A 25,918-nucleotide genomic window follows, 5' to 3' on the forward strand; every position below is an offset into this window, starting at 1 on the left:
CTGCTCAGCCTCTTATTATAATAATCAGTCCAGTGTCTGACTTGTAAACAGCATGTGACTGTGATTCTCTGATTTATTTCCAAGATATCTGACCTGGTGTTCAATAATGTGTAAATACCTGAAAACCAAACAGACTTAGGCACTCACCAGTTACCTTTATAGCAAACCAGACTTTTCCTATGATGACAAGTTGTCTGTTGGACGTCATATAATCTGGCTGTATTTCAGCTTTGTAGCATAGCACAACGTTTTCAGCCTACACCACTGTACTGTATTTTCTACCAATAGCCTTAAAGAACAAAACTAAAACTCTGCAGCTGCTGTTCTATCGATATGTGCTGCCACTTACTGAGATGTGCTAGCATGCTATGCGGTTCTACAGTATATGTAAGGCTACATGGAATAGGTGTAATATAAAATGATTTTGTAGTGGGAACATTATTCGATGAGGCATAGGCTATAGATCTATCAGAATGTGCTACCCCTGAAATCGCAAATAAATATGTTACGATAGAGTATCAAAATATGCCCCACATATTCTTAGAGTACACTTACCCCTGTTAGTTATCATTTTTCGATGGGATAGAGTGAATCTGTTATCGATTCAAGCAACTGTAGCATTTTTTGACAGGGCACCATAAATTGAGCGATCACCTGCTCTGTGAGGCTGTGCTTTGAGCTAAATGCTAACATGCTAACAGTGACAGTGCTAACATGCTGACAGTGACAGTGCTAACATGCTGATGTTTAGTAGGTATGATGTTAACTATGTTCACAATTTGCATTTACGTGTTAGCATGCAAACAATTGAAAATTAGCATAGACATAAAGACATTAAGTACCACTGAACTAGATGGGAATGTCATTTGTTTGGCAGATATTTTGTCATGAACCAAAGTATTAGACAAATTACTCATCAAGTGCCACCAAGAGGTCAACACCAAAGTTATCACAGTAGATCCAGAGGAGAACATGAATGTGTGTGCTAAATTTTAATGGCAATTTATCCAGTAGATGTTTAGACTTTCACTCTAAACCACATGCCAACCTCATGATGGCACACCTACAGTTCATTGTCTAGGGATCTTGAATGTCTAAAAATTTTGTGCCACTCCATCTTGTAGCTGTTGAGATATTTCACTTGATAAGAGAAAACCTTGAGCTGCTGGTTGCACTAAATAAAAAGTCAGGGGATAACCGGTCATTAAGATTCATCCTCTGGGGACAATGAATTTTTCATGTGTTGTTTGTACAGTGTGCTGTTTGACAAAGTTTCCCATTTTGTAAATCTGTGAGTAATTGAACATCACTTAGCATTTTAAGCCACATTAGAAGCTGTATCCCGCAGATACTACGGCATGATGACCTCTGTTACAGGGAACAACAGCAACCTGGCAACATAATGAGGACATCTCCAAGAAACAGAATGACTCAACTAGCTGGACACACACCAGCACACACACTCACACCACACACAAATCAAATCCTAAACCTCCCCATTCTCTGTCTCATTAGGCTGAAGTTGTATTTCTTGCAGACAGCAGGACGTGGTTATTCTCAAGCCAGCGATGACATTCTCAGCAACGGCATCTGTGACTCTGCTGTCACCGCTCTGTCATCAAACCTCTGGTGCATGGACGGCACACAGATGGAAGTTCACACAAGTGGCTGTCAGGAATGTCAAGTTGCAGCGATGCGGCTGTGCATCTCATCTGCAGCTTTGAGACGAGCTCATGCCGCCTAATTGGAAAATTCTCCAGGCCTCCTCTCAGGCGTTGTGTTGATGGAGAGCTGCAGGAACTCACTAATGCCTAAAAATCAGGGGGTTTAAGTGTCACACAGAGCTGTTATTTGTCCTGACCTGAATGTGCCGACTGGCTTATGCTCTGGGCTCATCTAACTGAAAGAATTAAGGGATTTATTGGGGCAATTTTACGACTATTTTAAGCAGTCATCTCTTGGGTTCCTAAATTTCGGGAATTGTATTTAAATTGTTATAACAAGACGTTGGGACATTTTTCAATTTTGTTTTTGGCAATAAAACCAGGTATTTTTAATGAAATGTTGGGATATTTCCAGCTGTGTTTAGGGCGACAAAAGCGGGTATTTCAAACGAGATGTTGGGGCATTTTTCTGTCACAGTTTTGGCACTAAAACCGAATATTTTTAATCGAGATGTTGGGGCATTTCTACCTGTGTGTTTGGTGACCAAATCGGGTATCTTGACAAGACATCAGGGCATTTCTAACCATGTTTGTAGCAACCAAACCAGGTATTTTAAGCCAAAATGTGATGTTTTCCCATCTCTAACCAAGTGGTTTTTGTGCTAACAAGTTAACCACAGCGATGCCACAACATTGAATTTAAATTTAACATATCCTTGGTTTGCAGAGTCGCACAATGCCAACACTTATTCTGGCGATTAGGTTGTTAGTTGTTAGTTCAGGCACCCACAGAGTTTGGAGAAGACAGCATCTTTGAACATTGGTGTACAGGGCCTTACACCAAACCAGCATTTGTGGCCAACAGTTTATGTTGTAGACGTATGTATTTAATAGAAACACCATGGAAGGGTTAAAGACTCATTACAAGCATGTAGTTTATTCTTGACCTTGTAAACAGCAGTCTGTATTTTGCTTCCAGGTAATGTTTCCTGTTGTGCGTTCTCAAAGTTAAGCAGTCATTAGCCTCTGCGCATTCTCAACAAGCAAAGTAGACTTTGTCGAGGTGTGTTGATCAGCCCATGTTGCCGGTGTTCTTGGAACATGTCATTGTCTGACAGTGGGAAAATGTGTCGCCATGGTGACAAGTCAGTGTCCTGTCGACCAGGCTGTACATTCATTGGAGAGTGACTCTATTTTCAGACTGTCATGGTGTTGTTTACCTGCTTCACCTATTCCTGTTCCTCGAGCCAGGCAGCAGGACGGTAAAATTGATTTTCTAAATATTGTTTTGAACCCTTTAGGTGATGAGTACATTCTCAACCCAACCAACTCAGTAACCTTGTGTGAAAAGTGCTGAATTGTAAAATAAAATTACTCCAACATACAGCATGTAAGAGAAAAATATTAAAAAGTTCCCTGCGTTCAGAGAGCAGATATAAGAAACTTGTCTTTGATGATAAGATGTTCGCCTTGAATAAATTGCTGTATGGATTTGAAAAATGAGCGTCTTCCTCCCTCCATGAACCTCCCACTGGAGCCTTAGATAGAGTCTCGCCTGGAGCGTCAAGCAGTGAACAGGAAACCATTAATCATTGATTAAGAACATTTACATCTCATTCCATTTAATTATCTCTTGTTCCTGAAACAGTGGGACTGCCAAGCAGAGTATGCGCACTGTCTACCTGCAGGCTGGAGATATGTGCTGGGTTATCTGGGTCAAGTTCACCTTTGGCTGCGGAGATATAAAAAAAGTAATCTAAAAACCGGGATTAGACTGCAAAGACAGGAAAAAACACACACTGATGTGCCCTCCAGGAGCAAAATCGTTTTAACAAATAGAATACATAGAAAAATAATCCATTCTCTTTAGTTTATGCTGCCAGAGTCCTCACTAACACAGCAAAGTGGAACACGTCACAGCAGTTCTCAGATCTTTGCCCCGGCTTCATGTGTGTCAAAGAGGTGATTTTAAAATACGACTGGTTTATAAAGCACCAAGTGGTTCCGGGCCAAAAGATAATTTTAATCTACTGCTACATTACTAAACCATCCACACATCCCAAGGAGAAGCAGCATCCATTTTCTGAACATCACATCATAGTAAATACCTAAAGTAGAAATATTTTTTATGTTCCAAGAACCTAAAAACAGTGTACTGGTACACCATTAGTGCCAAAAATTACACTGTAAATTTGAAGTACATTGTCATAAAGCGTGACCTAAACTTTTCTGTTTGCCATTGCCTTCTATTAATTCAAAATCTTGGGCTTTTATTCATATCTCACACTGCACTGTTATTTTTTTATTCTGTTTATCCTGTTTCATTGTATTTTAGCATATTTTTTTATTTTCAGTGTCATTTTATCATTGTCATATTCTTTTTTTATTTTGCTTAAAGGGAAACTTTTTTTTTTTTTTCACCTGGACCATATTTTGCCATGTTTTTGTGTATAACTAATGAGAACAACAATTTTTGAATCTGGTGCAGTATTGCGAAAGAGAGCTGCAGCCAGCAGCAGTGAAACAGGCTACAATGTAACCACTCAGGGCATGTTCGCATGGTCAGTGCACATCCACTGAAAGTGATTGCTTTTGTCACTGACAGGCTCAGATTATCATTCTAAGCAAAGGCATAGGTTTCATTTCAACTTAAGGGAGGACACATGAAACGTGTGGTTTATGTGTCCTGAAATTTCAAGCATCAAACAATTTCCTGCATTCTGGTGATTTTTTTTATGCACCAATTTGTGCCTATTCTCCATGAAGTTATGATGTAAATGTCTTTTTTTTTCTATTTTTTCAGAAATAAAAAATAACTCTCCTGGGTCCATTCTGGAAACATTATGGAAATGACTCCATACAGAATAAAACATTTTGTCATGGATCAAACTTGCAAGATGTGACTTGTTGCCGATGGTGAAAACAAATCGAGTGAAAGGTAAAGACAAAATGTTTGATTTCTTGTCAAAGGTAGAAATGCATTTTAAGTGATAAGTAACTCATTGTAGACTGGTTTCTGTTGAGGAGGTAACTTTAATCCAACTCTTGCCCTCACTGCATGTCACACTAGATAAAAATGTGAGTGAAATGTAAAAATGCAAACATTTTTTTTCCAGGTGATGAAACCTGGATGTAACATTTTATGGTGAGCATGGGCCAGCAGCCAGTTGCCTTTGAGTAGACTTTGTTATGTAACCTGTGTGCTCATGATTTCACCAGCGATATCTCTGATTAGTTTCAGCCCGCACATTGACATTGTATTTGTACTTGTTGGTTGTGGTCGTGAAAACCTCGTCTGTATCATCCATCTGTATATCAAATCTAATGTATTCTTTAAAAATAAAAAACCCTCAGTCAGGAACAAATTTACAAGTATAGTTTATTGATGGTCATGATTCATTTTCACCAGGTCTGCGAGGGTACAAGTCTGTGGTAGGCTGTGCAAACATGCTCAAAACACTACAAAGCCACTGCACTCTCTCCCACCAACAACGCAGTATACAATGACATATTCAGATACAGTATTCAAATACATAGAATCCTTCTCATAGATATATTTAGAAAAATATAAAGTCCTAACTTTTCAACTGATAGACAGAAACATTTCACAACAAAAACACACAGTTCCACATATGCTGTGATGCCCTTATTTGCTGAAAAAGAATGGATGTTGTGTGACATGAGTTATTGAGTCTAATTTTGTCTTAGGATTATTGAAAATGTATATTGGAGGTGCTGCTGTAGTACACTTGGCATGCGAGGACATGCCCAACTCGCCAATTAAATGCAAGACCATGTGTGTGCATGTGTGTGTGTGTGTGTGTGTGTGTGTGTGTGTGTGTGTGTGTGTGAATAAAGTGATTAAGAAAGTGAGTAAGCATTATTGGGATGTGTCTGCACATAATTGTGCGTGAGTGTGTGTGTGTTTATGGTGTGACGAGGAACATGCTGCATATACTACATGAAGAGGGACACAGAACCTGCACCTTAGCAATAGCAACAGTTCCTCTCCATTGTGTGTGTGTGTGTGTGTGTGTGTGTGTGTGTTTAATAAACAAGATGTCGGGGGAACTCTGCTTAACAAAAACACTTGTGAACCTCGAGGTGCTTGAGGTCTGACCTCAGAGTGACGCTGACGTCAGAAGTCGGGCAAAGAATAGGACTGGTGTGTATTTTGAAACGGATCATTTGTAACTGACAACAGCTGTACTGCCTCTACAGCTATTTAAGCCAAAGTGGAAATAGTTTACTTTGAGGTTTGTTTGACTCCTGCAAGTATTTTTATCCATTTATTGGAGTACTACTCTCTGGTTCAACTTGAAAAGGAACTTGTTTAATGGGAGCTCTTAGTGAAGTTACACTGAATGTAAATGGCCAGTTTTTACAGGTACTGAAGCCGAGAGCGGCTGTGGTTGCAATTATTGTTTTAACCCTGTTGTTATGATCACAAGTTATAATGTGTTGTTATCTCAAGAAAACACATTTTTTCATAGCATCTCCTTATCTCAAGGAAACTAAAAGGTTACATCACGGGAACAAGATACTGACTTGAGATACTGAGATTTGTTCTTGGCTCTTAATGGCTTCCATACACAGATGTGGAATAATTTATAATGCCATTTCAGGGGAGATACTTGGAGATATTTACTATAACTCACACTGGAACCACCTTTATACTCCAATGCCCATATAAATGTAGCCCAAAAATCTGCAAAGGAAAATGTGAATTAATGCACATTTCCATCCATGGATATTTTACTGGAGTTGGGTGAATCAAGATCAAGTATTTATTTGCTAAGCCTTTTTCCATTGCACTCTCATTTTGCTATTAGTGACACACAACTTTTAACATTTTTAGTTTTTCAGTTTTTATTTATGCACAAACTGAACATGTCTATAAATGCAGGAAGACATTTAATTGATGATTTAACAGTTTGGCCCAAGGCGGTGGTTCTCAAACTAGGGAAGGGCACAGAGCCATTCAGCATATCTTCATACAATAGTTTGTATGATATTCTACGAATTAGCGCCCTACGAATGTCCTTAATGCAAAGTTACATCATTAACGTAAAATTACAGAGGTTAGGTTTAGGCAAGTACAGTTACTGAGCTGAGATTTTGGAAATGAAACATGGTCAGGATGTACCTTAAAAGTTCATTTAAAGTCCACATAGTTCCCAACACCTGTCTCCTAGGAAAGTCCAGGGAAAAGTCCTATGTTTTGTGATTCATCCACTGCCCCAACCTGCCTCCTTACTGAACCACTTGAGATGGCCTTTTTCTTTATTTTTGTCAGTTGCATTGGTCATGTGATCGCAGCTTCCAAAATATGTGGGTTATGCACGAATTACTGGCTAATCATTACGTGGGATACGTACAAATTATGGTGCATTACTTTTTGTAGGACAATGTAGGAACAGTGCATGAGCAAATAGAAGGGGAAAGCATATACTGAATTAAACTTCAGTTAAACAGACCAAGAGACATTTTGACTTTCCAAAAACAGGTATCTAACGGCATATTTATTTGGTGTGTTGCAATAATTGCAGGAATGGAGTTGTGGTTATTAGTTCCACCTGCGTTCAATAAAGAAACAAGTGTTCTCAAATGCCAGTGAGGTATTCATGATTCCTGTTAGAAAGATTTATTCAGATAATGTAGCATAAAGAACAAGATGGGCAGAGGTTTGAAGGGGGAGTTAAGAAAAAAAAAGTAATGCTCATCAAGCAAAAACATCATTCTTATTCAAAATATGAAGCATTGCTTACCCTTGAGTTCACTGTCAATACAGCAGGAGAGCCTTGTGTTTTTGTGTTCACTAACTTTGGCAGCCTGGGTTTGACTTGCAGAAATATGCAGTCCCTTATAATGATACTTCAATAAAATTATACTTGGCTTCTGTAAAAAATAAAAACTTTCCCCAGAATTCGTCCTGGTTGATAAAAATCCAATCAATTTACACCTCAGGGGGGCCGTGAGTTTTTCCAGCTTCCAAAAGAAAGCTGATGGAAAAAGTTTGGAAACCTCTGAGGCACAGCGTAATGTGTAATTAATACCTTCAGGAAGTCACTTGTAACATTATATGAATGTTTGAAGGGAATGAAAGACATTTTTTATGAACTATTGTTGTGAATGGCTGCCATGGTGTGGCGGGTTTAAGACCATCTGTCCAGTCATAATTGTTTTTGCTCTCAGTGACGCGGTCCTAACAGAGGCAATGGGAAGTTACAGTAGATGAATGACCAAATGAGGAGGAGAGGAGACTCATTACTTCCTCATTAATGCCAGATGCCGATGCCAAGGGTAGTCAGATGGGAGATACAGGACGTCACTGGAGCAGATGCAAACTGAAGATTGGATCAAATGTCCATCCTAAACAGATTTGCCGTTTATGTTTGGGAATTGACCAGAGAGACTCGCAGATGGGGACAGCTAGCAGGAGCGCATGCAGTCCAAAGAATCTAATTACTGAAGTGTCGATGACAGGAAGATGAGGTTGAGTAAGGTAAAGAAAGTTAGTTTGACAGTATGCAGCATGTTTGACGAGTGGTGGATAATTGAATATGTCTGCGCGGCTTCCACTGTTGTCAGTTGTGAAGAAAGCATCCATTATGTTAGAACAAAGGCAGTGCAATTCATATTTGAATGTATTGGGATATCATTTCTCATGTTAGATGGGTCTGAAGTCCAAAGAGACTGGTAGACTGATAGTACCTCTAAAGCCGACGAGTTTTCTGTAGACCTCCAGAGTGACTTTCTAAAGCCCTTAATGGAGTCTTTAATGCGGCACATCTCTCTGATGGGATTTTGAAGAGGTAAACTAACTGACAGTCCTGTAAATATTAGCACAGGGGAGGTCCTATAGCATGCTTAGTGTGTGAGTGTAAATGTGCGGTTGCTGATTGTGTCCACCCGCTGATATTTTCCATCTCACTTTTACAATGTTTGCGTGTCAGTGTTTGTGCAATGAAAGTGATAGGCAAGAAGAAACTTAAAGCATTGTTGCTAAACTTAGCAAAGAAAAAACAGCCCTCTTTAACACGTCAACAGACGGACGTGCCAATGAGTTGTAAACAAAGGCAGAAGAGTATGCACACTTGCCCACTGTACACTTATACAAACAACACCTCGGTAAAGTTAAACAAGACATTGAGAGCACGCAATTCATCAATAGAGAGAGAAAGGGGCGCAGGTCCCCTAAACATGAGGATATACTGTAGTAGGACACAAAGAGAATCTATTAACAGTCAGCAGCTCCATGGTCCCATAGCCGGGGCTTCAACAACTAACTGCCCCCTCTCAGAGCTTAAAAATCACTTCTTGTTTAAACATTTCTCTATCTCTTTTCTCAAAATATCATGAGGTGTATTCATATGTGTGGCTCAGCCGGAAGATGCTTCTCTCACTGCAGGTTTCCACAGAAATGAACTCTGTAAAGTCATAATCCGTAACATTTTAGTATAAATAAATGTCTCCTTCTGCAAATTCCCAGTTGACCGTTCGCTAAATCCTACCCTGAAGAGCAACTGTCCAACATATGGTTAGCTTATATCTGTAACTACAAACAGCAGGCCTGTCAAGCTTCAATCTCAGAACCCATCAGCTATCGTCTGGGGAAGATACGGCCTCTGGGGGCAATGACATCTGAGCCAAAACTTCCTCTTCTGTGGTCATTGCTTACAGTTTGATTGGCAACTTGAGACAGGTCCAGACAACATTTCTGCCAATCTCTCTAAACAGATGTCTTCATATGAATGCAGATAAATCAGGGGAAAAAAAACAATAAAAAACTAAATCATCATCAGATAATAGTCGATGGGTTCCAAGATTATATTTCAGCTAATGCCCTCTGCCTTTTTTGCTCTGCACATGGACTGTTAACCTGCAGGCAACTAAAGTTCACGCAAACGTGACTGATCAATACATACTCGGACCACTAACAGAAACCAGAATGCTTATAATACCAAAATTTTGTCCTATTGCCTAAAGATTCTGCATACATGCAGGTATTTATAAAGATTAGCCAAACATTGGATTTCTCAACATGCTAAAGCAGTGTGCTGTAGTGAGATTAATATATGGTATTCAAGAGTTTGAAGACTGTTGTTTTTCCAATCAAAAACACCAAAAATGTAAAGAGTACAGTTACATTAATAATGTGTTTGTCTGTTCTAATCTTAGCTGCAAATGTTAGCATGTTCGGCTAACTAGCTTATTACACATGGTAGTAGCTTTCTCCAGTGCCTTTTCATTTTCATTTTACCACATTGCTATAATACAGTATATTTCTTCACACTTTTCTTCTGTTGTAGAATAATGTTTGAACCACTGTATATAGCCATGCCCCAAAACAAGAACAATACTGCTCCTTTGTTTCTATGTGTCCTTCATGTTTCATGGTTAAGATACTGTGTCTTTAATTAGCACATGTAGCTTTAGCCTTTTAGCGTAACACCAGGTAGCTGTTATGTAGCCTTCAGGTGCATATTTAAGACCTTTTAACATGATTTTTGTTACTACAAGTTGGTTGGTATTAGCATAATGAAGTAAGCTAACATTAATTAGCTAGCTAGCGATAGAGGATAAAATCTCCTGGAAACAAGAATGGGTGGCAAAAGTTAGCAAGAATTTTGAGAGGTAATCTGACAACACTGTCATTGTAAACTGTGTTTGTGACGAGACTGAAAAGCTCGACAGGCCCGCTGACAGTAAGGGGGTAGGGTTTAGCGAAGGGTCATGTTGTATGCTTTTGGCAGAAACAGTCATTTGTTTGGAATACAGTAGAAGAGCTGGATAGTTGCCATTAGCAGTGATAGCTGCATGGTTCAAAACACAGACCAAAGTGCCACTTATACTGGCTAAAACTTTATTAGAACAAATGTAAAAATGTGTTCTGGCTATATTTTTTGGTGTCCAAGTGATCTCTGGAAACTGCAATGTAGAAACACCACAGCAATGAAGGTTTAGCACCCAAAACGTCACCAAAATAAAGTACAGAGTTGCACGGATTACCACGTTAATCTCATCCATGTCTGTGAAACCATCCTCACAGAACTCTTTGCAAGTGAAACTTTTTTTACCCCCTCTTCCTCCAAACTGTTCACACGGCTGAGCTGGAGACCTGGAGCCAGCCCACCTCTGTGTAGGCTCCTGTCACATGCCAGTACACCGCCCCCATCAGTTTGGTCCACACCATCTGCACCTCTGCTGTGAAGAATTCTGGGAAATCTTCAGCCAACACCTCCAGCATCACGCCGCTCAGGATCTGGGAGGGAGGGGGTTGAGAGAGAAACTTCATTAACACAGGGAGGAAAAAAAGAGGAAGAGACGGAAAGAACGGGAATATCTGGCTATCAAGATAATGGCAGCTGGAAGGGAGACAGTAATGTAAAGTGAGAGCAGAGCGGTGGGAATAAAAAAAAAATCTAATTCGCAGAAAAGTGGGCGAGGCAGGTGAGAATTGAAAAAATAAAGCATGAAAGTGGTGGGTGGACAGGCAATACAAAGGAAATGAAAATGACAGAGTAGAAAGGACAACACAGGTGGGGAGTGGAAAAGTATTGAAGCACAGCAAAAATAAAGAGCGAAATGTACATTTACATTTGGTAAATGAGCAGTGGCGTTGGAGACAGAACTGGGGACGTGTGGAAATGGTCTGACAATTGAGAGAAGAGAGTAAATTGAATTTTGGCAACAATGTTCTTAACATAAGGTCAGTTTACTCAGTGTGTCTGAGGCTTTCGGCCACATCTCATGGCCTTCCTTGGGTTAAGTCAATTTTATTTGAACAGTATATTTCATACTCAGGTAAACACAATGTGCTTTACAGTTAAACATAGAAAACACTTAAACCATGAGATATAAAACGTGAAAAATACCTCACATAAATAAAATAACTGGTCAGCAAACCAAAGAGTGCGCACACTCACAATTAGTTAGCACCTACAGACAACAGGCACACAGGCACACACATACGCAAACACACACACAGACTAATTACCATATGCCTTAGAGAAAAGCAAAGGTTGTGAAGGTTGAGGTAACTGTGCAGTTGTTTGTAGTCAAGTTTTTCAAAGATTTTACTAATAAGGAAGGTTGGAGATCAGCCTATTGTTGCAAGTCATGGATGGGTCCTGATTGCTTCTTCCGTAGTGGATGAAGTTGCCACTTTTTAGGCTCTTCATGGCCTGACTCCAGATTACATTTCAGACCTGTTTGTCCCTTATGAACCTCTGGCAGAGGTCTTCTGCTTGTCCCAGAGTCCAGACTTAAGACCAAAGAGGACAGAGCTTTTGCCACCAGGGCCCCGAAGCTCTGGAGTGACCTGTCTGAGGATATAAGGCTGTCTGAGTTACTCGCTTCGTTTTAGTCTCTCCTAAAAACATACTTCTGTCGGAAAGCATATCCTGACTTTATCTGAGCTGTCTGTTTATTTCATTACCATCTTATTGATGTTATTTCCCATTTATTGTCTTGATTTTAGCTTTGGCCTTCTTTTTTAATCTCTTACTAGATGACATTTTATGACATGTTAATAGTTTTATTCTCCTTGTGTTTTAATTGGGTTTGGTTTTATTGTACAGCACTTTGTAACTTTGTTTGAAAGGTGCTATATAAATACATTTTAAAGTCTAATTATTATTACTATAAATGATCCTGCAGGGCTAAAATGCCCAACTATACAACAGAAAAAAACATGTTTACAGCCTGGTACAAAAAAAACGGTTTTGGTCTCTGTAGCTACACTAGACAAAGGGTGAGTTTTTATAAAACTCACCTGTTTATGTGCTATTAAGGCTAAAAGGTAAATAAAGGTAATTAAAGACATGGCCGCTTTGAGTGACAGCTGGGTTAACACGTTGCTACCATGACAACAACATTGATTAGGTAACGTAACCATGGTGTAACCCCAGATTCACTGAGTATCTAGGCATAGTTATAGCTGTCACTATTTATGTGTGTTTTCAGTTATTGAAAGTTAATTGTAAGGTTATGGGTGCCTAAATGTCTTGTTTAGCATTTAGTTGAACTAAAACACTCTTCAGGAGTCAGATGATTAGGGGGTTTTTTTTCCCATAAAGGATGTACTGTTTAGTTTTAACAGTTGCAACATCCCCTATACGACCACCTGTTATCATGTCAACAACATACCATACTTAGGTTGATAACAACCATCTCCATGGCAACTGAGCATCTACACGTGCTAAGAAAGGCTATGAGATGCAGCTGAAAGCTGCAGAAATGCCTATAGGTTGTACTTTGTATTCAAAATTCAACTATTTTGAAGCATTAAGCTTAATGAATGACATGTTCAGAAACTGCTGCAGACTTTATGCATGTCATGAGGATACAGTTAAATTTATTATTTACATTATTTATGATCTTTATGATTATTTATATATTTTACTTCTTAAAATCCAAAAGATATTCAACTTCATAATGACATAAAATAAAAAAGACCTCACATTTGAGAAGCTTTAAACAGCCTAAATGTTTGGCATTTTTCATGATAAACCACTTGAAATTATTCACTAATGTGTCATGTCACCACAAAAATATTAAATGTCAACCTAGGAGGTTCACTCTTGTATATGTGGTTAAGAGCAAAGGGAATACACAGTGGGGGTAATCAATTTGATTATTTATCCACAAAGTGATCAATTAAACCTTAAAACACATTCTAAAGGCAGTCGGAAGCCAGTGGAGGGATGCTGAAATGGCGGTAATGTGTCCTCTTCACAGCTGCCTTTATGAACCAACTGCAGATGACATTCAAAGACTCGAACGGAGGAAGCATATGCTTCCCCTCTTCAGTCAGATGAAGAGGGAATCGTATTTAACAATCATAGAGTTTCACATTGAAAACTATGCAACCATATGGTAGACATTAAACACTGGATTTTAACATTTTTTATGACACATATTCTGATTCCGTCTTTTTCTGCCTTCGCAGGTAGTCAACACGGATAGCTCTGGCCATGAAATAAAACATTAATAACTTTGCTTATTTACTTTTTTGCATGTCGTTACCACTTGGGCTACTCCATTGTTCTTTGTAGATTTCTGAGTATTCATTTGTATACCTGAAGAGTAACTTATATTAAAATCTTGTGCTTGCTGACCTCCAGTGGTTGTGAGTCAGTGCACAGTGTCATCACTGTTGCAGGTCTTACAGCTGTTAACGGAGCACACTTCTGACCACACCCTGCATCACTGATGTGGTGCAATAGACTTAGCACTTTTCACCCTGATATAACTGTAAGTTTAAATAGGTAAGGTAATTTCCTGAATCATTTCTTGAATTTATGTCATATGGACATCTGTGATTGAGAAAACCCGTGGAGGTTGGGGGTGAAATATGTGGTCTGCCCCAAAAAAGTCTGCATACACTCTATTTGAAGTATCATTTTAGACTTGGTATAGAACAAGACATCATCAGCTTCATTACAGCTTGATGTACTTTTGTCCACAAGTGCAAACAAGTAATAGCTGCATATGAGACATAAAAAACAGATAAGCGCAAAACAGGAATGCCATTTTTTGGCCTGAGTAAATTTAAATGGGCAGAGGATTCACCTGTGGGATTAGATTGCTAATGAAAACATTTCTTTGGGGTGTTAATGGGATGCTTTGATAATTCAAGGGGCTGCTGAAGCAAGAAAATACCTCCGCTGTGCCACTTAACCAGGAAATAGAGCACTCGACAATCATCTTTCAGGACACAGTCTTTTTTGTTTCGTGGGTACATAAATCAAAACTATAGAGCAACACATCTCCTAGCAATGAAACAACACCCCTGTGGCAATGAACCTTATCGGATTGTTGAAAGCAATTCTGGGAAGTATAGGAAAGTACTCATTGAAGTTACCTTGAAGTACATGGGCTCCACCTTGTGTTTAATAGCATGGGCCTTTCCCACCAGGGCCAGCACTGCTGATACCTTCTCTGGGTCATGGAGGTTCTCCACCACAGTATTGATGGCATTCATCACCCTGCGGGCATGGTGTCGAAGCTGGCTGCTTCGCTCCATCTCCTCTGGATCGTCCATGTCCTGGAACTGGCTGAAGTACTGTTTGGCCGATGGGAAGTTGACAAAGAACCTAAAGAGGCAAATACATTTAAGATAACTGTAAAGAAATCTAAAAACAAAACAATAAAAGGAAATTAGATATTTCATAGTCACATTAGCATCATAACTATGGATGGCAATGTTGGTTGGTTGGTTGCCCAACCACTTCGGTCTAGGCTAAAATATTTTCAACAAATATTGGATGCATTGGATGGAACTTTGTACCGATTCCTGGTTCCCAGAGAATCATTCCTGAGGAGTTTGGGTATCCCTTTAGCTTTTTCTCTATCACCATGAGGTTGACGTTTGTGTTTTTTGAGAGAAATGTCCTGCTCTCACCAACTTTGGTACATGCATTCCTGTTCTCATCAGGATAGATTTTAAGAACTGACCTCCTGACTTTTATCTAGCGCTATCATTGGATCAAAACTTAAAGACCAGTGTGGAGGATTAGTGGCATTTAGCTGTGAGGTTGCAGATAGGTTACCAACTCAAGCTTCTCTCTTCTCCAAGCATGTAGAACTATGCTGGCCAAAGCAAAAATGCAAATAGACCTATCTTGAGCCAGTGTCGGGTTTGTCTGTTCTGAGCTACTATAGAACATCATGACGGACTTCCTGGGAGAGGACCCACTCCGTATGTAGACATAAACAGCTAAGTCTTAGGTAACAAAAACACAATGATTGCTATTTTCAGGCGATAATAAAGTAATGAAAACAAATTTGTGGACATTCCCATCAGCCCCAGCTGTACTTTGAGATTAGCGCTAATAAGCAGATTTAGCAAGCTAGATGGTGGCGCTTGCAGTAACAGCAGCGGCTCAGCTCTCTGTGTAATTTCATTGTACATTTTGTGTAATGACAATAAAGATTCATTCATTCATTCATTCAAGCTAACATGCTACGATAACATAAGGCATTTCCCGACCAAATACTTTTGGGGACTATCTGAGAGGAACTTCCTGCTGGGGAGCTCACCCAAGAGCTACATCTCTCAAGGGCTTTCTTTCTTGTTGCATTCACACCACCATTGAGAGCACTGAAGTAATGTACTGTAAGTCAGCTGGTGGTTGGTATAGCAACGCCACTTTGGCTTTGGCTTGTATTTCCACTGTCACATACATTATATGCTATGAGTTTTCTTCCATTTTTTTCATTACAATCTGTTATTTGTTTTGTGTTGTCTGTTGTTTACTCGGCTAACAGGTTTTTTTTTGTTTGGTTGGTTGGTTTTTTAAATAGCAATGGCCTGTGCTGCATTGGCTATGTTCAACCAGTCACAATTATGACGTCTGGACCAATCATGATACTGTTATGTTACACATGATTCCAGGAGCTAAAACAAAATCTCTTATAACAGCTTTCAGAGAACTGCAATGGTTCTTGGTTCTTACAATGTGGACACAACAAAAGTATTTTGTATTTTTTTTTAAATACACTTGCGTTTTCATAGGAACTCTTAAGGTTCTACATGTTAGATGCATACAGTCTTTTTCAAAATAAACCTAGAATGTTTGTAAAACACTGTGTATTTACATTCATTTCATTGTGCAACAAACACACATGGTTAGGTTTAGGCAACAAAAGCATGTGGTTAGGTTTAGCAAGAAAAACACAATGGTGTGGCTCTGCATTCATACGGGAAATGAACACTGGCCTCCTGGGCAAAAGTCCAGTGATGTTGGACCTATCCATCACCCCTCCTCTCACAGCCTGCATTCTGCTCCCCTGCTCTCCCAGTGTTTTTCCACTCTACCTGCCAGCCACTCCCACCTGATCACCCCACTGCTCTCACCTGCCTTCACAGCTGCAGCTCATCAGCCAGTCAGCACGGTATTTAAGCCTCTGCAGCACACACACTCTTTGCCAGATTGTTCTTCACCCACATGCAAGACTTTCCAGCACTTCTTACCTGCCTGATCTCCTGTGTGGGCTCTGAGCCTGAGGAGCAAACTGTTACCTGAATATCTTCATCAGCTCAAGTTCATGTTTACTCTGTGTTTAAATAAAGGTCATTGGGCCTGTGTGCTGCATCTGGGTCCAACACATACATATTACACCTCCTGCCACCCTATATGGACTTTACAGGTCATTAACTACGTTGTTGTCCGGAGAGGTTTCAAACTGACACTGTCCGGTTGTGTTATTAACTTAGGCCGCCCGATGGTATATCAAGGATGTCTGTTTTCTGTCAATGTCTGACTTGCAGGCTGTATTTGACGACTTGAACGGGTCGGACCATGTTAAAAGCAACACAAGTGGCAATTTGGGCCACACAACTTTTTCCTCTCTTTGTTTGCTCTAACAACCAAGGTGATGGAGATGCAGGACAAGAAATGCATACTAGCGTTCAGTTCTTGTCAGTAACCTTCCACATGTGCTGTATTTAAACAGTGCCACACCGTGGTATAGCTCTCCAGGCCATTAATTATGAAACAAAACAAAAAAGGCATCATTACAATAGCAAGACAAGTCATTTGATGTTGTCTGTGAACACCAGTGAGGTAGGAGGACAAGATGCTGTTGAGGAGGAACAATTCAAGTAACAACAGAAGTGAGGACAATATTTTTTGGATGATACACAGTATGGCTTCTCTTCTTCTTGCCTTAACATTTGGCCTCATTTATCAACACTGTCTGCACATAAATCAATACACTCTACTTTTAAACTGAAAGTTAGGATTTAGCAATGTAACTCTCATAACCTCATAAATTTGCAAGTCACAGATAACATCAAATCCAAGGTATGAATCAATTGGCCTGACAGTCTGGCTTATGAGAGGGCCCGGGATGATGGTACATTATGATACAATATGGCTCGCCACACCAGACACACTGAGATGCTGAGCACACAGCCACCTATTGACCGGTGGCTGCATCTATTGTCTGACTCTCCAGAAATGACAGATAAAAAGAAAAACATACTTTTTTTCAGACAATTAAAAAAAAGTTGAAATGCATGGCAAGATTCACTTAAATAAACACAAACATATTTTGCACTGCAGCAGCCTGTTCATCCTCTAATGTTAATGTAAGTGCCTCCTTTGAGATGGCATTTACTGCGCAACAACACCTATGGTCACAGAGAATGAAAGCCTACAGACTTTGGTTGATCCTCTGACTTCCTCCCTAACACCATTAAGGGTGACCCTTTTGGCCTTTAGTAAAACATCCTGACAACCACTGTATGTACTGCCATTTAGTGAAATTATCCATGGTTCCCAGAGGATGAACCCCATTGACTTTGACGTTCCTCTGACTTTTCTGTAGCACTACCAGCAGGTCAAAGTATTCTCTTATCCTTCGAAATATCTCAGCATCTACGACATGGATTGGCACAAAATTTTCATTTTTTAACACTGATGGTCCCCAGAGGATGAATCCTAATAACAATAGTGACCCACTGATTTTTTTCTCTGGCACCAGCATGTGGCTCACATTTTTGGTTTTGAGAGAAATATTTCAACAACTATTGAATAGACTGACCTGATAGTTTTTACAGACATTCATGTTCCCCTCGGGATGAATTGTCACGTTCTTCTGGCTTTTCATCTATCATCAGCATCGGTTCAATCAAAGTTGTCTAGTACTTTGGTTTTTAACTAAATATCTGCAAAACATATGACACTCCCATCATTCTCAGCTGTACTTAGTATGCATGTGTTTGTTGCTATCAACAAATGTTCATATGCTGACACACTAAACTTAGCTGTATAAGCTATAAGCTCAAAGCATGCTGTGCCTTTGTATAGTGTAACAGAGCTGCTAATGTGGCTGTGGACTCTTGTTTCTGAAAGGCTCTGGTTGGTTGAGCAGGGAATCTAAACTGCAGCTAAGGTATGTTTGCCATGGTTGGATGCTGATGCCTTAACTAAGGCCACCAAACAAAACACTCCTTCTTCTATTGATGATCATATTATGCCACCAATATAACACAATTCAAATAATAGTTTATCTATGGTTTTTGTTTGCCTTTTCCTTCTCTGGTTTGCAGTGAAGACAGGCTAAAAAAATGAGTGGAGGACTTGTGAGCAGAGGGAAAATGCTCCTGCTGTGTGTAATTTTCAGTTTTGTATTGCTTTTTGTAGGAATTTTACACAGAATCTAAGAAGAAAGACAAGATCTACAATCCTGAATACCGATTAGAGAGGGCGTGGAGCATTACAACTACAAGCACATTACACGAACAAAAAAGACATCTTCGCTTAAGCTTGTTGTTACAATTCATTCCTGAATTGTTGTTGGCCATAAATCCAAGAAGACAGCTATGACATCTATTCAGCTTAACTGCAACAAATCCCATCAGAGGAGCATAATAAAGCCAGTGGAAATCCATCATAACGAGAACCATGTATGCATCGCAACATTTGACCAAAGCCTCTGGGCGCTCATGCTTGAAAAGTAGGAATTTACCCAAGAAAAAAAGGGCCCGAGGCTGTAAAGTCATTCTCTTTGCAATTTCATAACACTCATTATCAAAACACGACCATCAGTCAGCCTGCAAATGATATCCCGAGGACTTTAAATGCACAAATGTCATAAATTCTTATCAATCCCTTGTGATTTTCTTTATTAGTGAGTAATCCACCTCTGCACCATCAGTGTGACAGGAAGTGCCTGGCAGAATCCTTAACAGTGCAGTAGTGCTGATGAGGCCCTGATAGTTAAGATTGAGTATAATTGGATGCAGGTGTGCTGAGAGTGGTGTTTAATTTTCGAGCATGTCTGGTGCTGTTTATGCCAGTGGATCAACCTGAAAGACACTCACTGGTGGCACAGTTTTAAGCAGATTAAAAAGCCGTATATTTTTTCCTCTCCAGAATGTCCTACTCATGTATAAATACAGTTACTTTACTGAAATTTACTGAGAGGCACAGGATGATTGTTTGCCTTCTTGCACAAATCTAATCAAACCAAGCTTTAATCAGTGACTACGTTTACATGCACGCTAATATTCCACTGTTATTACGGATATGACAATATTCTGAAGTTGATAGGGTCCATGTAAACAGCATATTTTGTCTGGTTATTTTGAAGTAGGCTTTTTTGAAATGGAGCATTTTCCGATGTGGGATAAGCCGTCATTATCAAGTTTCAGGAGCATTCTTTGGGCATGTATACAGCGCATTTGGATTATGTGCCTTGCCCGTTTACAGTCAGCTCTGTGCATTGTCATGGATGCATTATACACAGACCAACTAACCAACAGTTTGCAAAGCCAAGGTAGAGACGCATGCCCGACAGAAAAGCCCACATTTGTGGTTGGAAGAAAAAACACACCTATGTTTAAACATTATGAGAGACTTAGATATAAACAGGTGTTTGGATATGCGCAAATATTGCAACACCAACCTTTTCAAGAAAGTGGTTGAAGGAATGAAAGAGGGAGGCTGTGTTTGCACATGTCGAACAAGTCCGCCATTGGTGGAAAACTTTGATGCATTAGTAGTAAAATGGCACAAGTGACTCCCACTGTTCCATCCTTCTATATTTTGAGGTAACAAACGACATTTTAAGGCATATCATTCTAAGTATGTACGGTTGCATGTACACAGGAATATTAGTATGATAATAATTTTCCTTAGCCAAATAAACAGCTTAAAGCAACCCTTACCTTTCTGGAAATTTTACACTTTTCTTTGTTTAGGTTAAAATGTTATTAATAAGCTGATGGCACACTAAAATCTAAGTGAATTCCACCAGAGATGAAAACTCATCATTATACCATTCTCATAGGGTTCTAAGAAAACTCTGACCAATCATTGCATTCGGACCAAATGCAATGATTGGTCGGAGTTTTCTCCTGTCCTGTCTGTCTTCCCCACGTGGAGGCCTCCAACAGACGTAACCACTCGCGTAACATCCCCCCCACACCCTCCACCCCTGAGTCTGTGAGACAACAAATGTGCTAGAAACAGGGAGGCTTGTGGATATAAACTAGTAACAGGGACGCTTGTGGATATAAACTAGTAATCTGAGATGACCATGGTTTCGCCTGGAGCTGTCCCAAAGGGAAGATGCCGGCAGCGCTGTGACAGGACGCAGGAGCAGGGGAGCGTGGAGGGGTTAGCTCTATGCTAACAGCTAACCCCATCAAACCAGCTGTTCCCAGCAGCCTTCTGGCGAACTTCCGCTCGCTGGACACGAAATTATTACATCCGACAACGGAGATCCACTAACTGAAGAGTGAGGGACTGTTGCATCCTTGTGTTCACTGAGACATGGATGAATGGTAACATATAAGATGCCGGTATTGAGCTAAGGAGGCTAACGCTACATATAGAGCAGACAGGGAGGCTGCATCATCTGGTAAGCTCCGTGGTGTGCTGTGATGTGTCTTTCTTATATGTTGCACAAATTGTTTTTAAATGTTTTGTTTCTTTTTGCTTGGGGTATGCGAAATGTCAGTTCGGTTTTTTGTGCTGCGCATAAAAATGACAAAGAAGTTCAGTTCAGTTCATAATGTTATATATGACAACACAGCACCCAGTTGCTAATGGCTAACGTTAGCCTACTGTAGCGTAGCCTCTGAAACATTAACGTTATCTTCCTTGTGTGTTTCCACTTACTAGTAACGTTAACGCTACTATCTAACGTTAGCACTGTAACCTTATTCTAAAACCCATCAGTCATCACTGAATCCGGTTGAGTTTTAAAACTCCGGGGTTGCATTTGTAACGTTACACTCGCCCTCCTCTTCCATGTATCTAACGTTACCATGACAACGCCTACGTCTATCATAGATGTAATGAGGACGTAATGGAGGAGGGGGGAGTAGGCCTTTGGAGGGAGGTGGAGTTGCAGAAGGAGGAGGATGGGACTTTGGAGGGAGGCGGGAGTTGTGGATGTTCAAATTTTTTCTAAGTGCTGTGTGAAATGCAAGAAAGGTAAGGGTTGCTTTAATAGCAATATTGTCTTTTTTGGAATAAGGGCAACAAACAACATTTTTGTGCATGGAAATGTAATCGGTGACCACTGATGTCAGCAGCGCACATATATTTGATCTGTTTATATAAAACCATGTCTTACTGCACCCTTTACCTTCACCTGACTGTAAAAGAAGTGGACATAGCTTCCATGTGGTCAGCCATTGGTTTGTGGACTACTGTTTTAAAGCTTGGAGTTTGGCATTTTGGCCGACCCCAACTTGTTTTCTTTGGAGCCAGAAGTGACCGTATTTGGATGAGAAGGTAAGAAGGTATATATCATGCCGTAGTGGAGAACACTTGAAAGTAGTAACTGAGACCATAAACTCATTAGCAAAATGTTTTCTGAGGTAATAACTCAAGTGAGAAGTAGGGTCATTTTCTCGTTGCAACCAGTACAGTCACCCCCTGCTGGCCAGTAGAAGGAATGCAGGTTCAAGGCACTTCTGTATTGGCTTCACTTTTCAGACCCGGTGATGAACTCTTTATTCAGACCAGTACCATGTTGGTGGTCTCGGAACTGAAATTAAACAAGGTCTGACAAAGTAGTATATCGTCCTGACTTCTTTGTAAAAAATTAAATCAGGTGCTTATTCTGACATGTAACCGACATGTAAAATTGCCAACATATTTACGTAACAATGCCCATGTTTGAATGGGGTTTAAATGACATGATGGTTTAGTTTGTCCTTTGTTGTTAACAGTATATTTACCACCTTTTCTTTTGCAGTCCATCAGATATTGACAAGACTAGGGCCCCTATCATATGAATTGAAACTGTAACGATTTGAATGAAGACTGTACTTTAACACAGTGGGGATGTCACAGGGTTGCAGCAAAACAAAGCATATAGCCCTCAAAAATTAGTTGAAACAGGCTTAACTCTTGCTGCAAGGCATCTAGAAAGGCACTGCACTGGCCGATCATGTACATACAAGCACATATTCCGGGTAGATTAGTTTGCAACGTGAATGCCATTTTTCTACTTTTGACGTCACATTCATCCCAGCAAAAGAGAAAGTAGATGCCACCATGATATTCTTCCAGAGTTGTTAAAGCCTTTCTGTGAGTGCTGCAATCCACTGGGCAATGTTTTGGTGTCTGATATGCCTTTAAACACAATAATCTGTTACTCTAACTGGACTTCTTACTACGATGTTTCACGAATACTTAAAACAACCACTATCAACACAGGCACAGCAGTGCTTTGAGCTAAATGGTAGCATCAGCATACTAACATTCTTACAGTGACAATGCTAACATGCTTATGTTTCGCAGGTATAATTTTAACCACGTTCACTGTTTTAGTTGAGCATGTTAGCATGCTAACAATTGCTAATTACCAAACAAACAAACCACAAAGCAAAGCCTAGGCTGATGGGAATGTCGTTAGTTTGGCAGGTCATAAACCAAAGTAGACAATTTTGACCTGATGATGGTGCTAAGTCAGAGGACCACCAAAGTCAGTAGAATTAATCCTCTGGAGACCATGATCTGTACCAAATTTCATGGCAATCTATCCAAAGCCAAATTGTGGAGACAGTTCAGTCTGAACCAAAGTGGTGAACTAAGCAACATTGCCTTCCCTAAAGCCATGCTGCTAGTATGGTTTAAAGTGAACCCCGGTATAGTTTGCTTAGGAGAAAGTACGTAAAAATCAAATGAAGCTCTAGTGAAGGATCAGCCGGGAAGACAACACTTTTGCATGCTTAGGTTTGTAATTTATTTCTCATAGCATTTGTCATTCACTCCTCACATGTACGCTCACTCCTAATTTCTTGTCAAGGCTGTCAAATGAGACATTAGCTGATCTGTCATCTTACTGCCTCTTGTTTTAAATATGATTCCCTTTCTGCCTGTAGTTCTTCACGCAACAGTTGTGTGCACCCTTCACCTTCACATCACTGCATAGACTTCACAGATTCATCAGCCTTATCATCCATCAGTCTCAGAGTCATCAGCCACCACCACCAGCGTCTGGACTCCATGGGGGATTTATGCCCCTCGATTACAAATCTCCTTCTGGAGTCCAAGCACCAAAGACTTTCTGTAAACCTTAATCATCACATCATCAGTTAATATGTAAACCTATAATCTGCATTAAACAATTATTTTTACTCAATTCACCTGTCTCTCCTGATTGAGATTTAAGTGGTATAGCTAACCTGTCCTGACATCATCTCACAAACCTAGGAGACAGTCTCATCTGTTGTTTAACAGAGAAAGTGACGGGCCCTTCCCAAGCTTTAACTCAGGGCTTTTCAAAACTCATGGAAGACTTGTGATGTGGGAGAAAATGAAGTCTACCCAATGTGTACAACGAGAGCTATTTTAGGTGCAGATGTAGTAAATTCTATTCTTAAACCACCCTGGTGGATGTAAGAGGAGAGATAAACAAAGACAATGTAAATTGTCTGCTGGGATACTTGTTAAGAAGATTTGTTTTGATTCAGGGGTTTGACAGTTTTCATCACAGCCGACTGCGAGCTCGCAGCAGCTCAGTAAGGGAGAGGAAAGAGGGGTTGCAAAAGCTATAAGAAAGTTTCCATGAGTTTAGCTAAAAGCGTATGTGAAAAATTTGACAGATTAAGTATTGTCTGTTTTCACAATGCAAAGTATAACTGACCTTCACACATTTACAGGCATACAGACAAACACTGACTGAAAAACAGATGGATTTACACATAAACACACACACACACACACACACACACACTTTTGCTCTGACCCACTTTAAATCTTGTCAGTGCTCCAGCTGACTAGAATTGCTAGTACAGTTACTTCCCAGTTGGAGTTTGGCCCTCGGCAGCCCCGCTACACTACATCCCCCAGATCCTGTGTCATGCTAGACCTACAAAGACTCGGCTTGCCTGTAGCACTCTGAGCTTGGCTCTACCAGCTGTCATGATAAATACACAGTCTTTTCCTCGGTGTCAGGAATAATACGGACTGTCTAGTAGCTCTTGTTTTCCTCAGACAAACATGAAAGTTAACTGCAGCGCTGTAAGAAAGAGAGTGCGGCTCTGATGTTTTCTTTGAAGACAAAAGAATTTCTCTTCTTGTGCCAGTCTTCTTGTGTTTGAATGATAAATGTTTAAACCCCTGTAGCCAAGGAATGGTTTACAGTACATTAAAAGAATATGCAACAGGCACCAAAAACCTTTTTTTATCCAGCTGTTGGGATCATCCTTTAAAATGGATGCCATGACCCTAAGAATTTAAGATTTGAATGGTTTACCAGTACTGTAGGAAATATGTTGTCTTGGCCAATTTGAAGGATTACGCTGACTTATTTGGGGATTGGTTTCTGGGAAGATTGTGTACCTCGTGATTTACATCCAGTGCCACCGTTCAGCACCAACATAGGAAGCACTGTACCATTTATACAATGAGGAGGAAACTGAGGGTGCAGAGGTTGGAGAGGTGGATGAGGGTGCCAAACTTCAGACTTTCATGCAGGAGACCAAAGACTTAAATATCAAATTTCTGATTTGCTTACATGTTTTTTAAAATAAAATATATATATATATCTGTATCTGTGCACATGTTGGCCTGTACGTTCCAAGAAATTGCAGTAGAGAAATGCCAAACCAAATTTGAGCTAATTTTAAAACATCCAGAGGTGAAACTACTCCTGGATAGAATTCCTTCCATGTTCATTGTTCAGGAGGTTTTTACTAGGAGCCGAATTATCTGCAGATTTCTCCTCCTCTTCAAAGCAAACAGACCCAGTGATTAAATCTGGCCAAAACACTGAATATAGCAGTTTCACATTAAAAAAGCATTGTCTCTTAAAATCTCTTGTGGAGGGGCTGCTAACTTTGGTAGCCCAATGCATTCTCATCTCAACGCATCAAACACCATTGCTTTGGACCTAAAAGGCAAATATGATGCGCTAGGTACCATCATGCATCAGTTTTGAATGTTCCAAGACAGCATGTCAATTCAACTATGTTGCATGACTGTGTCCTATTAAAATAATCTTCCGTTTCCACAGGAAATGTGCAGTTTCAGCTCGTTACATGCACTCAGTCTTTTTCAAAATAAACTTACGATGTAGGTAAAACACCTGTTTTTACGTTTATTTCCTTAAAGACGCTGTATGTAAGAATGTGGCCAAAATGGTTACTGCACTCAAATTCAAAATACTGCCGCGAGTCATGTCCGCCCCCCCTCCCCTACAGATTCGAGGTTTCTGGACAGCGGCATGCTGGAGACTGATTTGTTTGCCCACGGGCGGCTGCCGTGGCAGGGCTGCGT

At 40.1% G+C, this 25,918-nt stretch overlaps 1 protein-coding gene across 1 annotated transcript in view; it reads right to left on the bottom strand.

Annotated features, from left to right (window-relative positions):
• Nucleotides 1-10,476: 10,476 nt before the first annotated feature.
• The window catches only part of cygb2 (cytoglobin 2), a 28,346-nt gene continuing 12,904 nt past the window's right edge, over nt 10,477-25,918 (bottom strand). Inside the window, exons 2-3 of the mRNA XM_050044797.1 lie at nt 14,533-14,764; nt 10,477-10,929 (exon numbers count right to left, since the gene is read on the bottom strand). Of these exons, the coding sequence (XP_049900754.1) occupies nt 10,765-10,929; nt 14,533-14,764 (397 nt within the window). The 3' untranslated portion in view covers nt 10,477-10,764. The remainder of the gene's footprint in view (nt 10,930-14,532; nt 14,765-25,918) is intronic.

This window comes from Epinephelus moara, chromosome 5 (assembly GCF_006386435.1).
Source record: "Epinephelus moara isolate mb chromosome 5, YSFRI_EMoa_1.0, whole genome shotgun sequence".
Taxonomy (NCBI): domain Eukaryota; kingdom Metazoa; phylum Chordata; class Actinopteri; order Perciformes; family Serranidae; genus Epinephelus; species Epinephelus moara.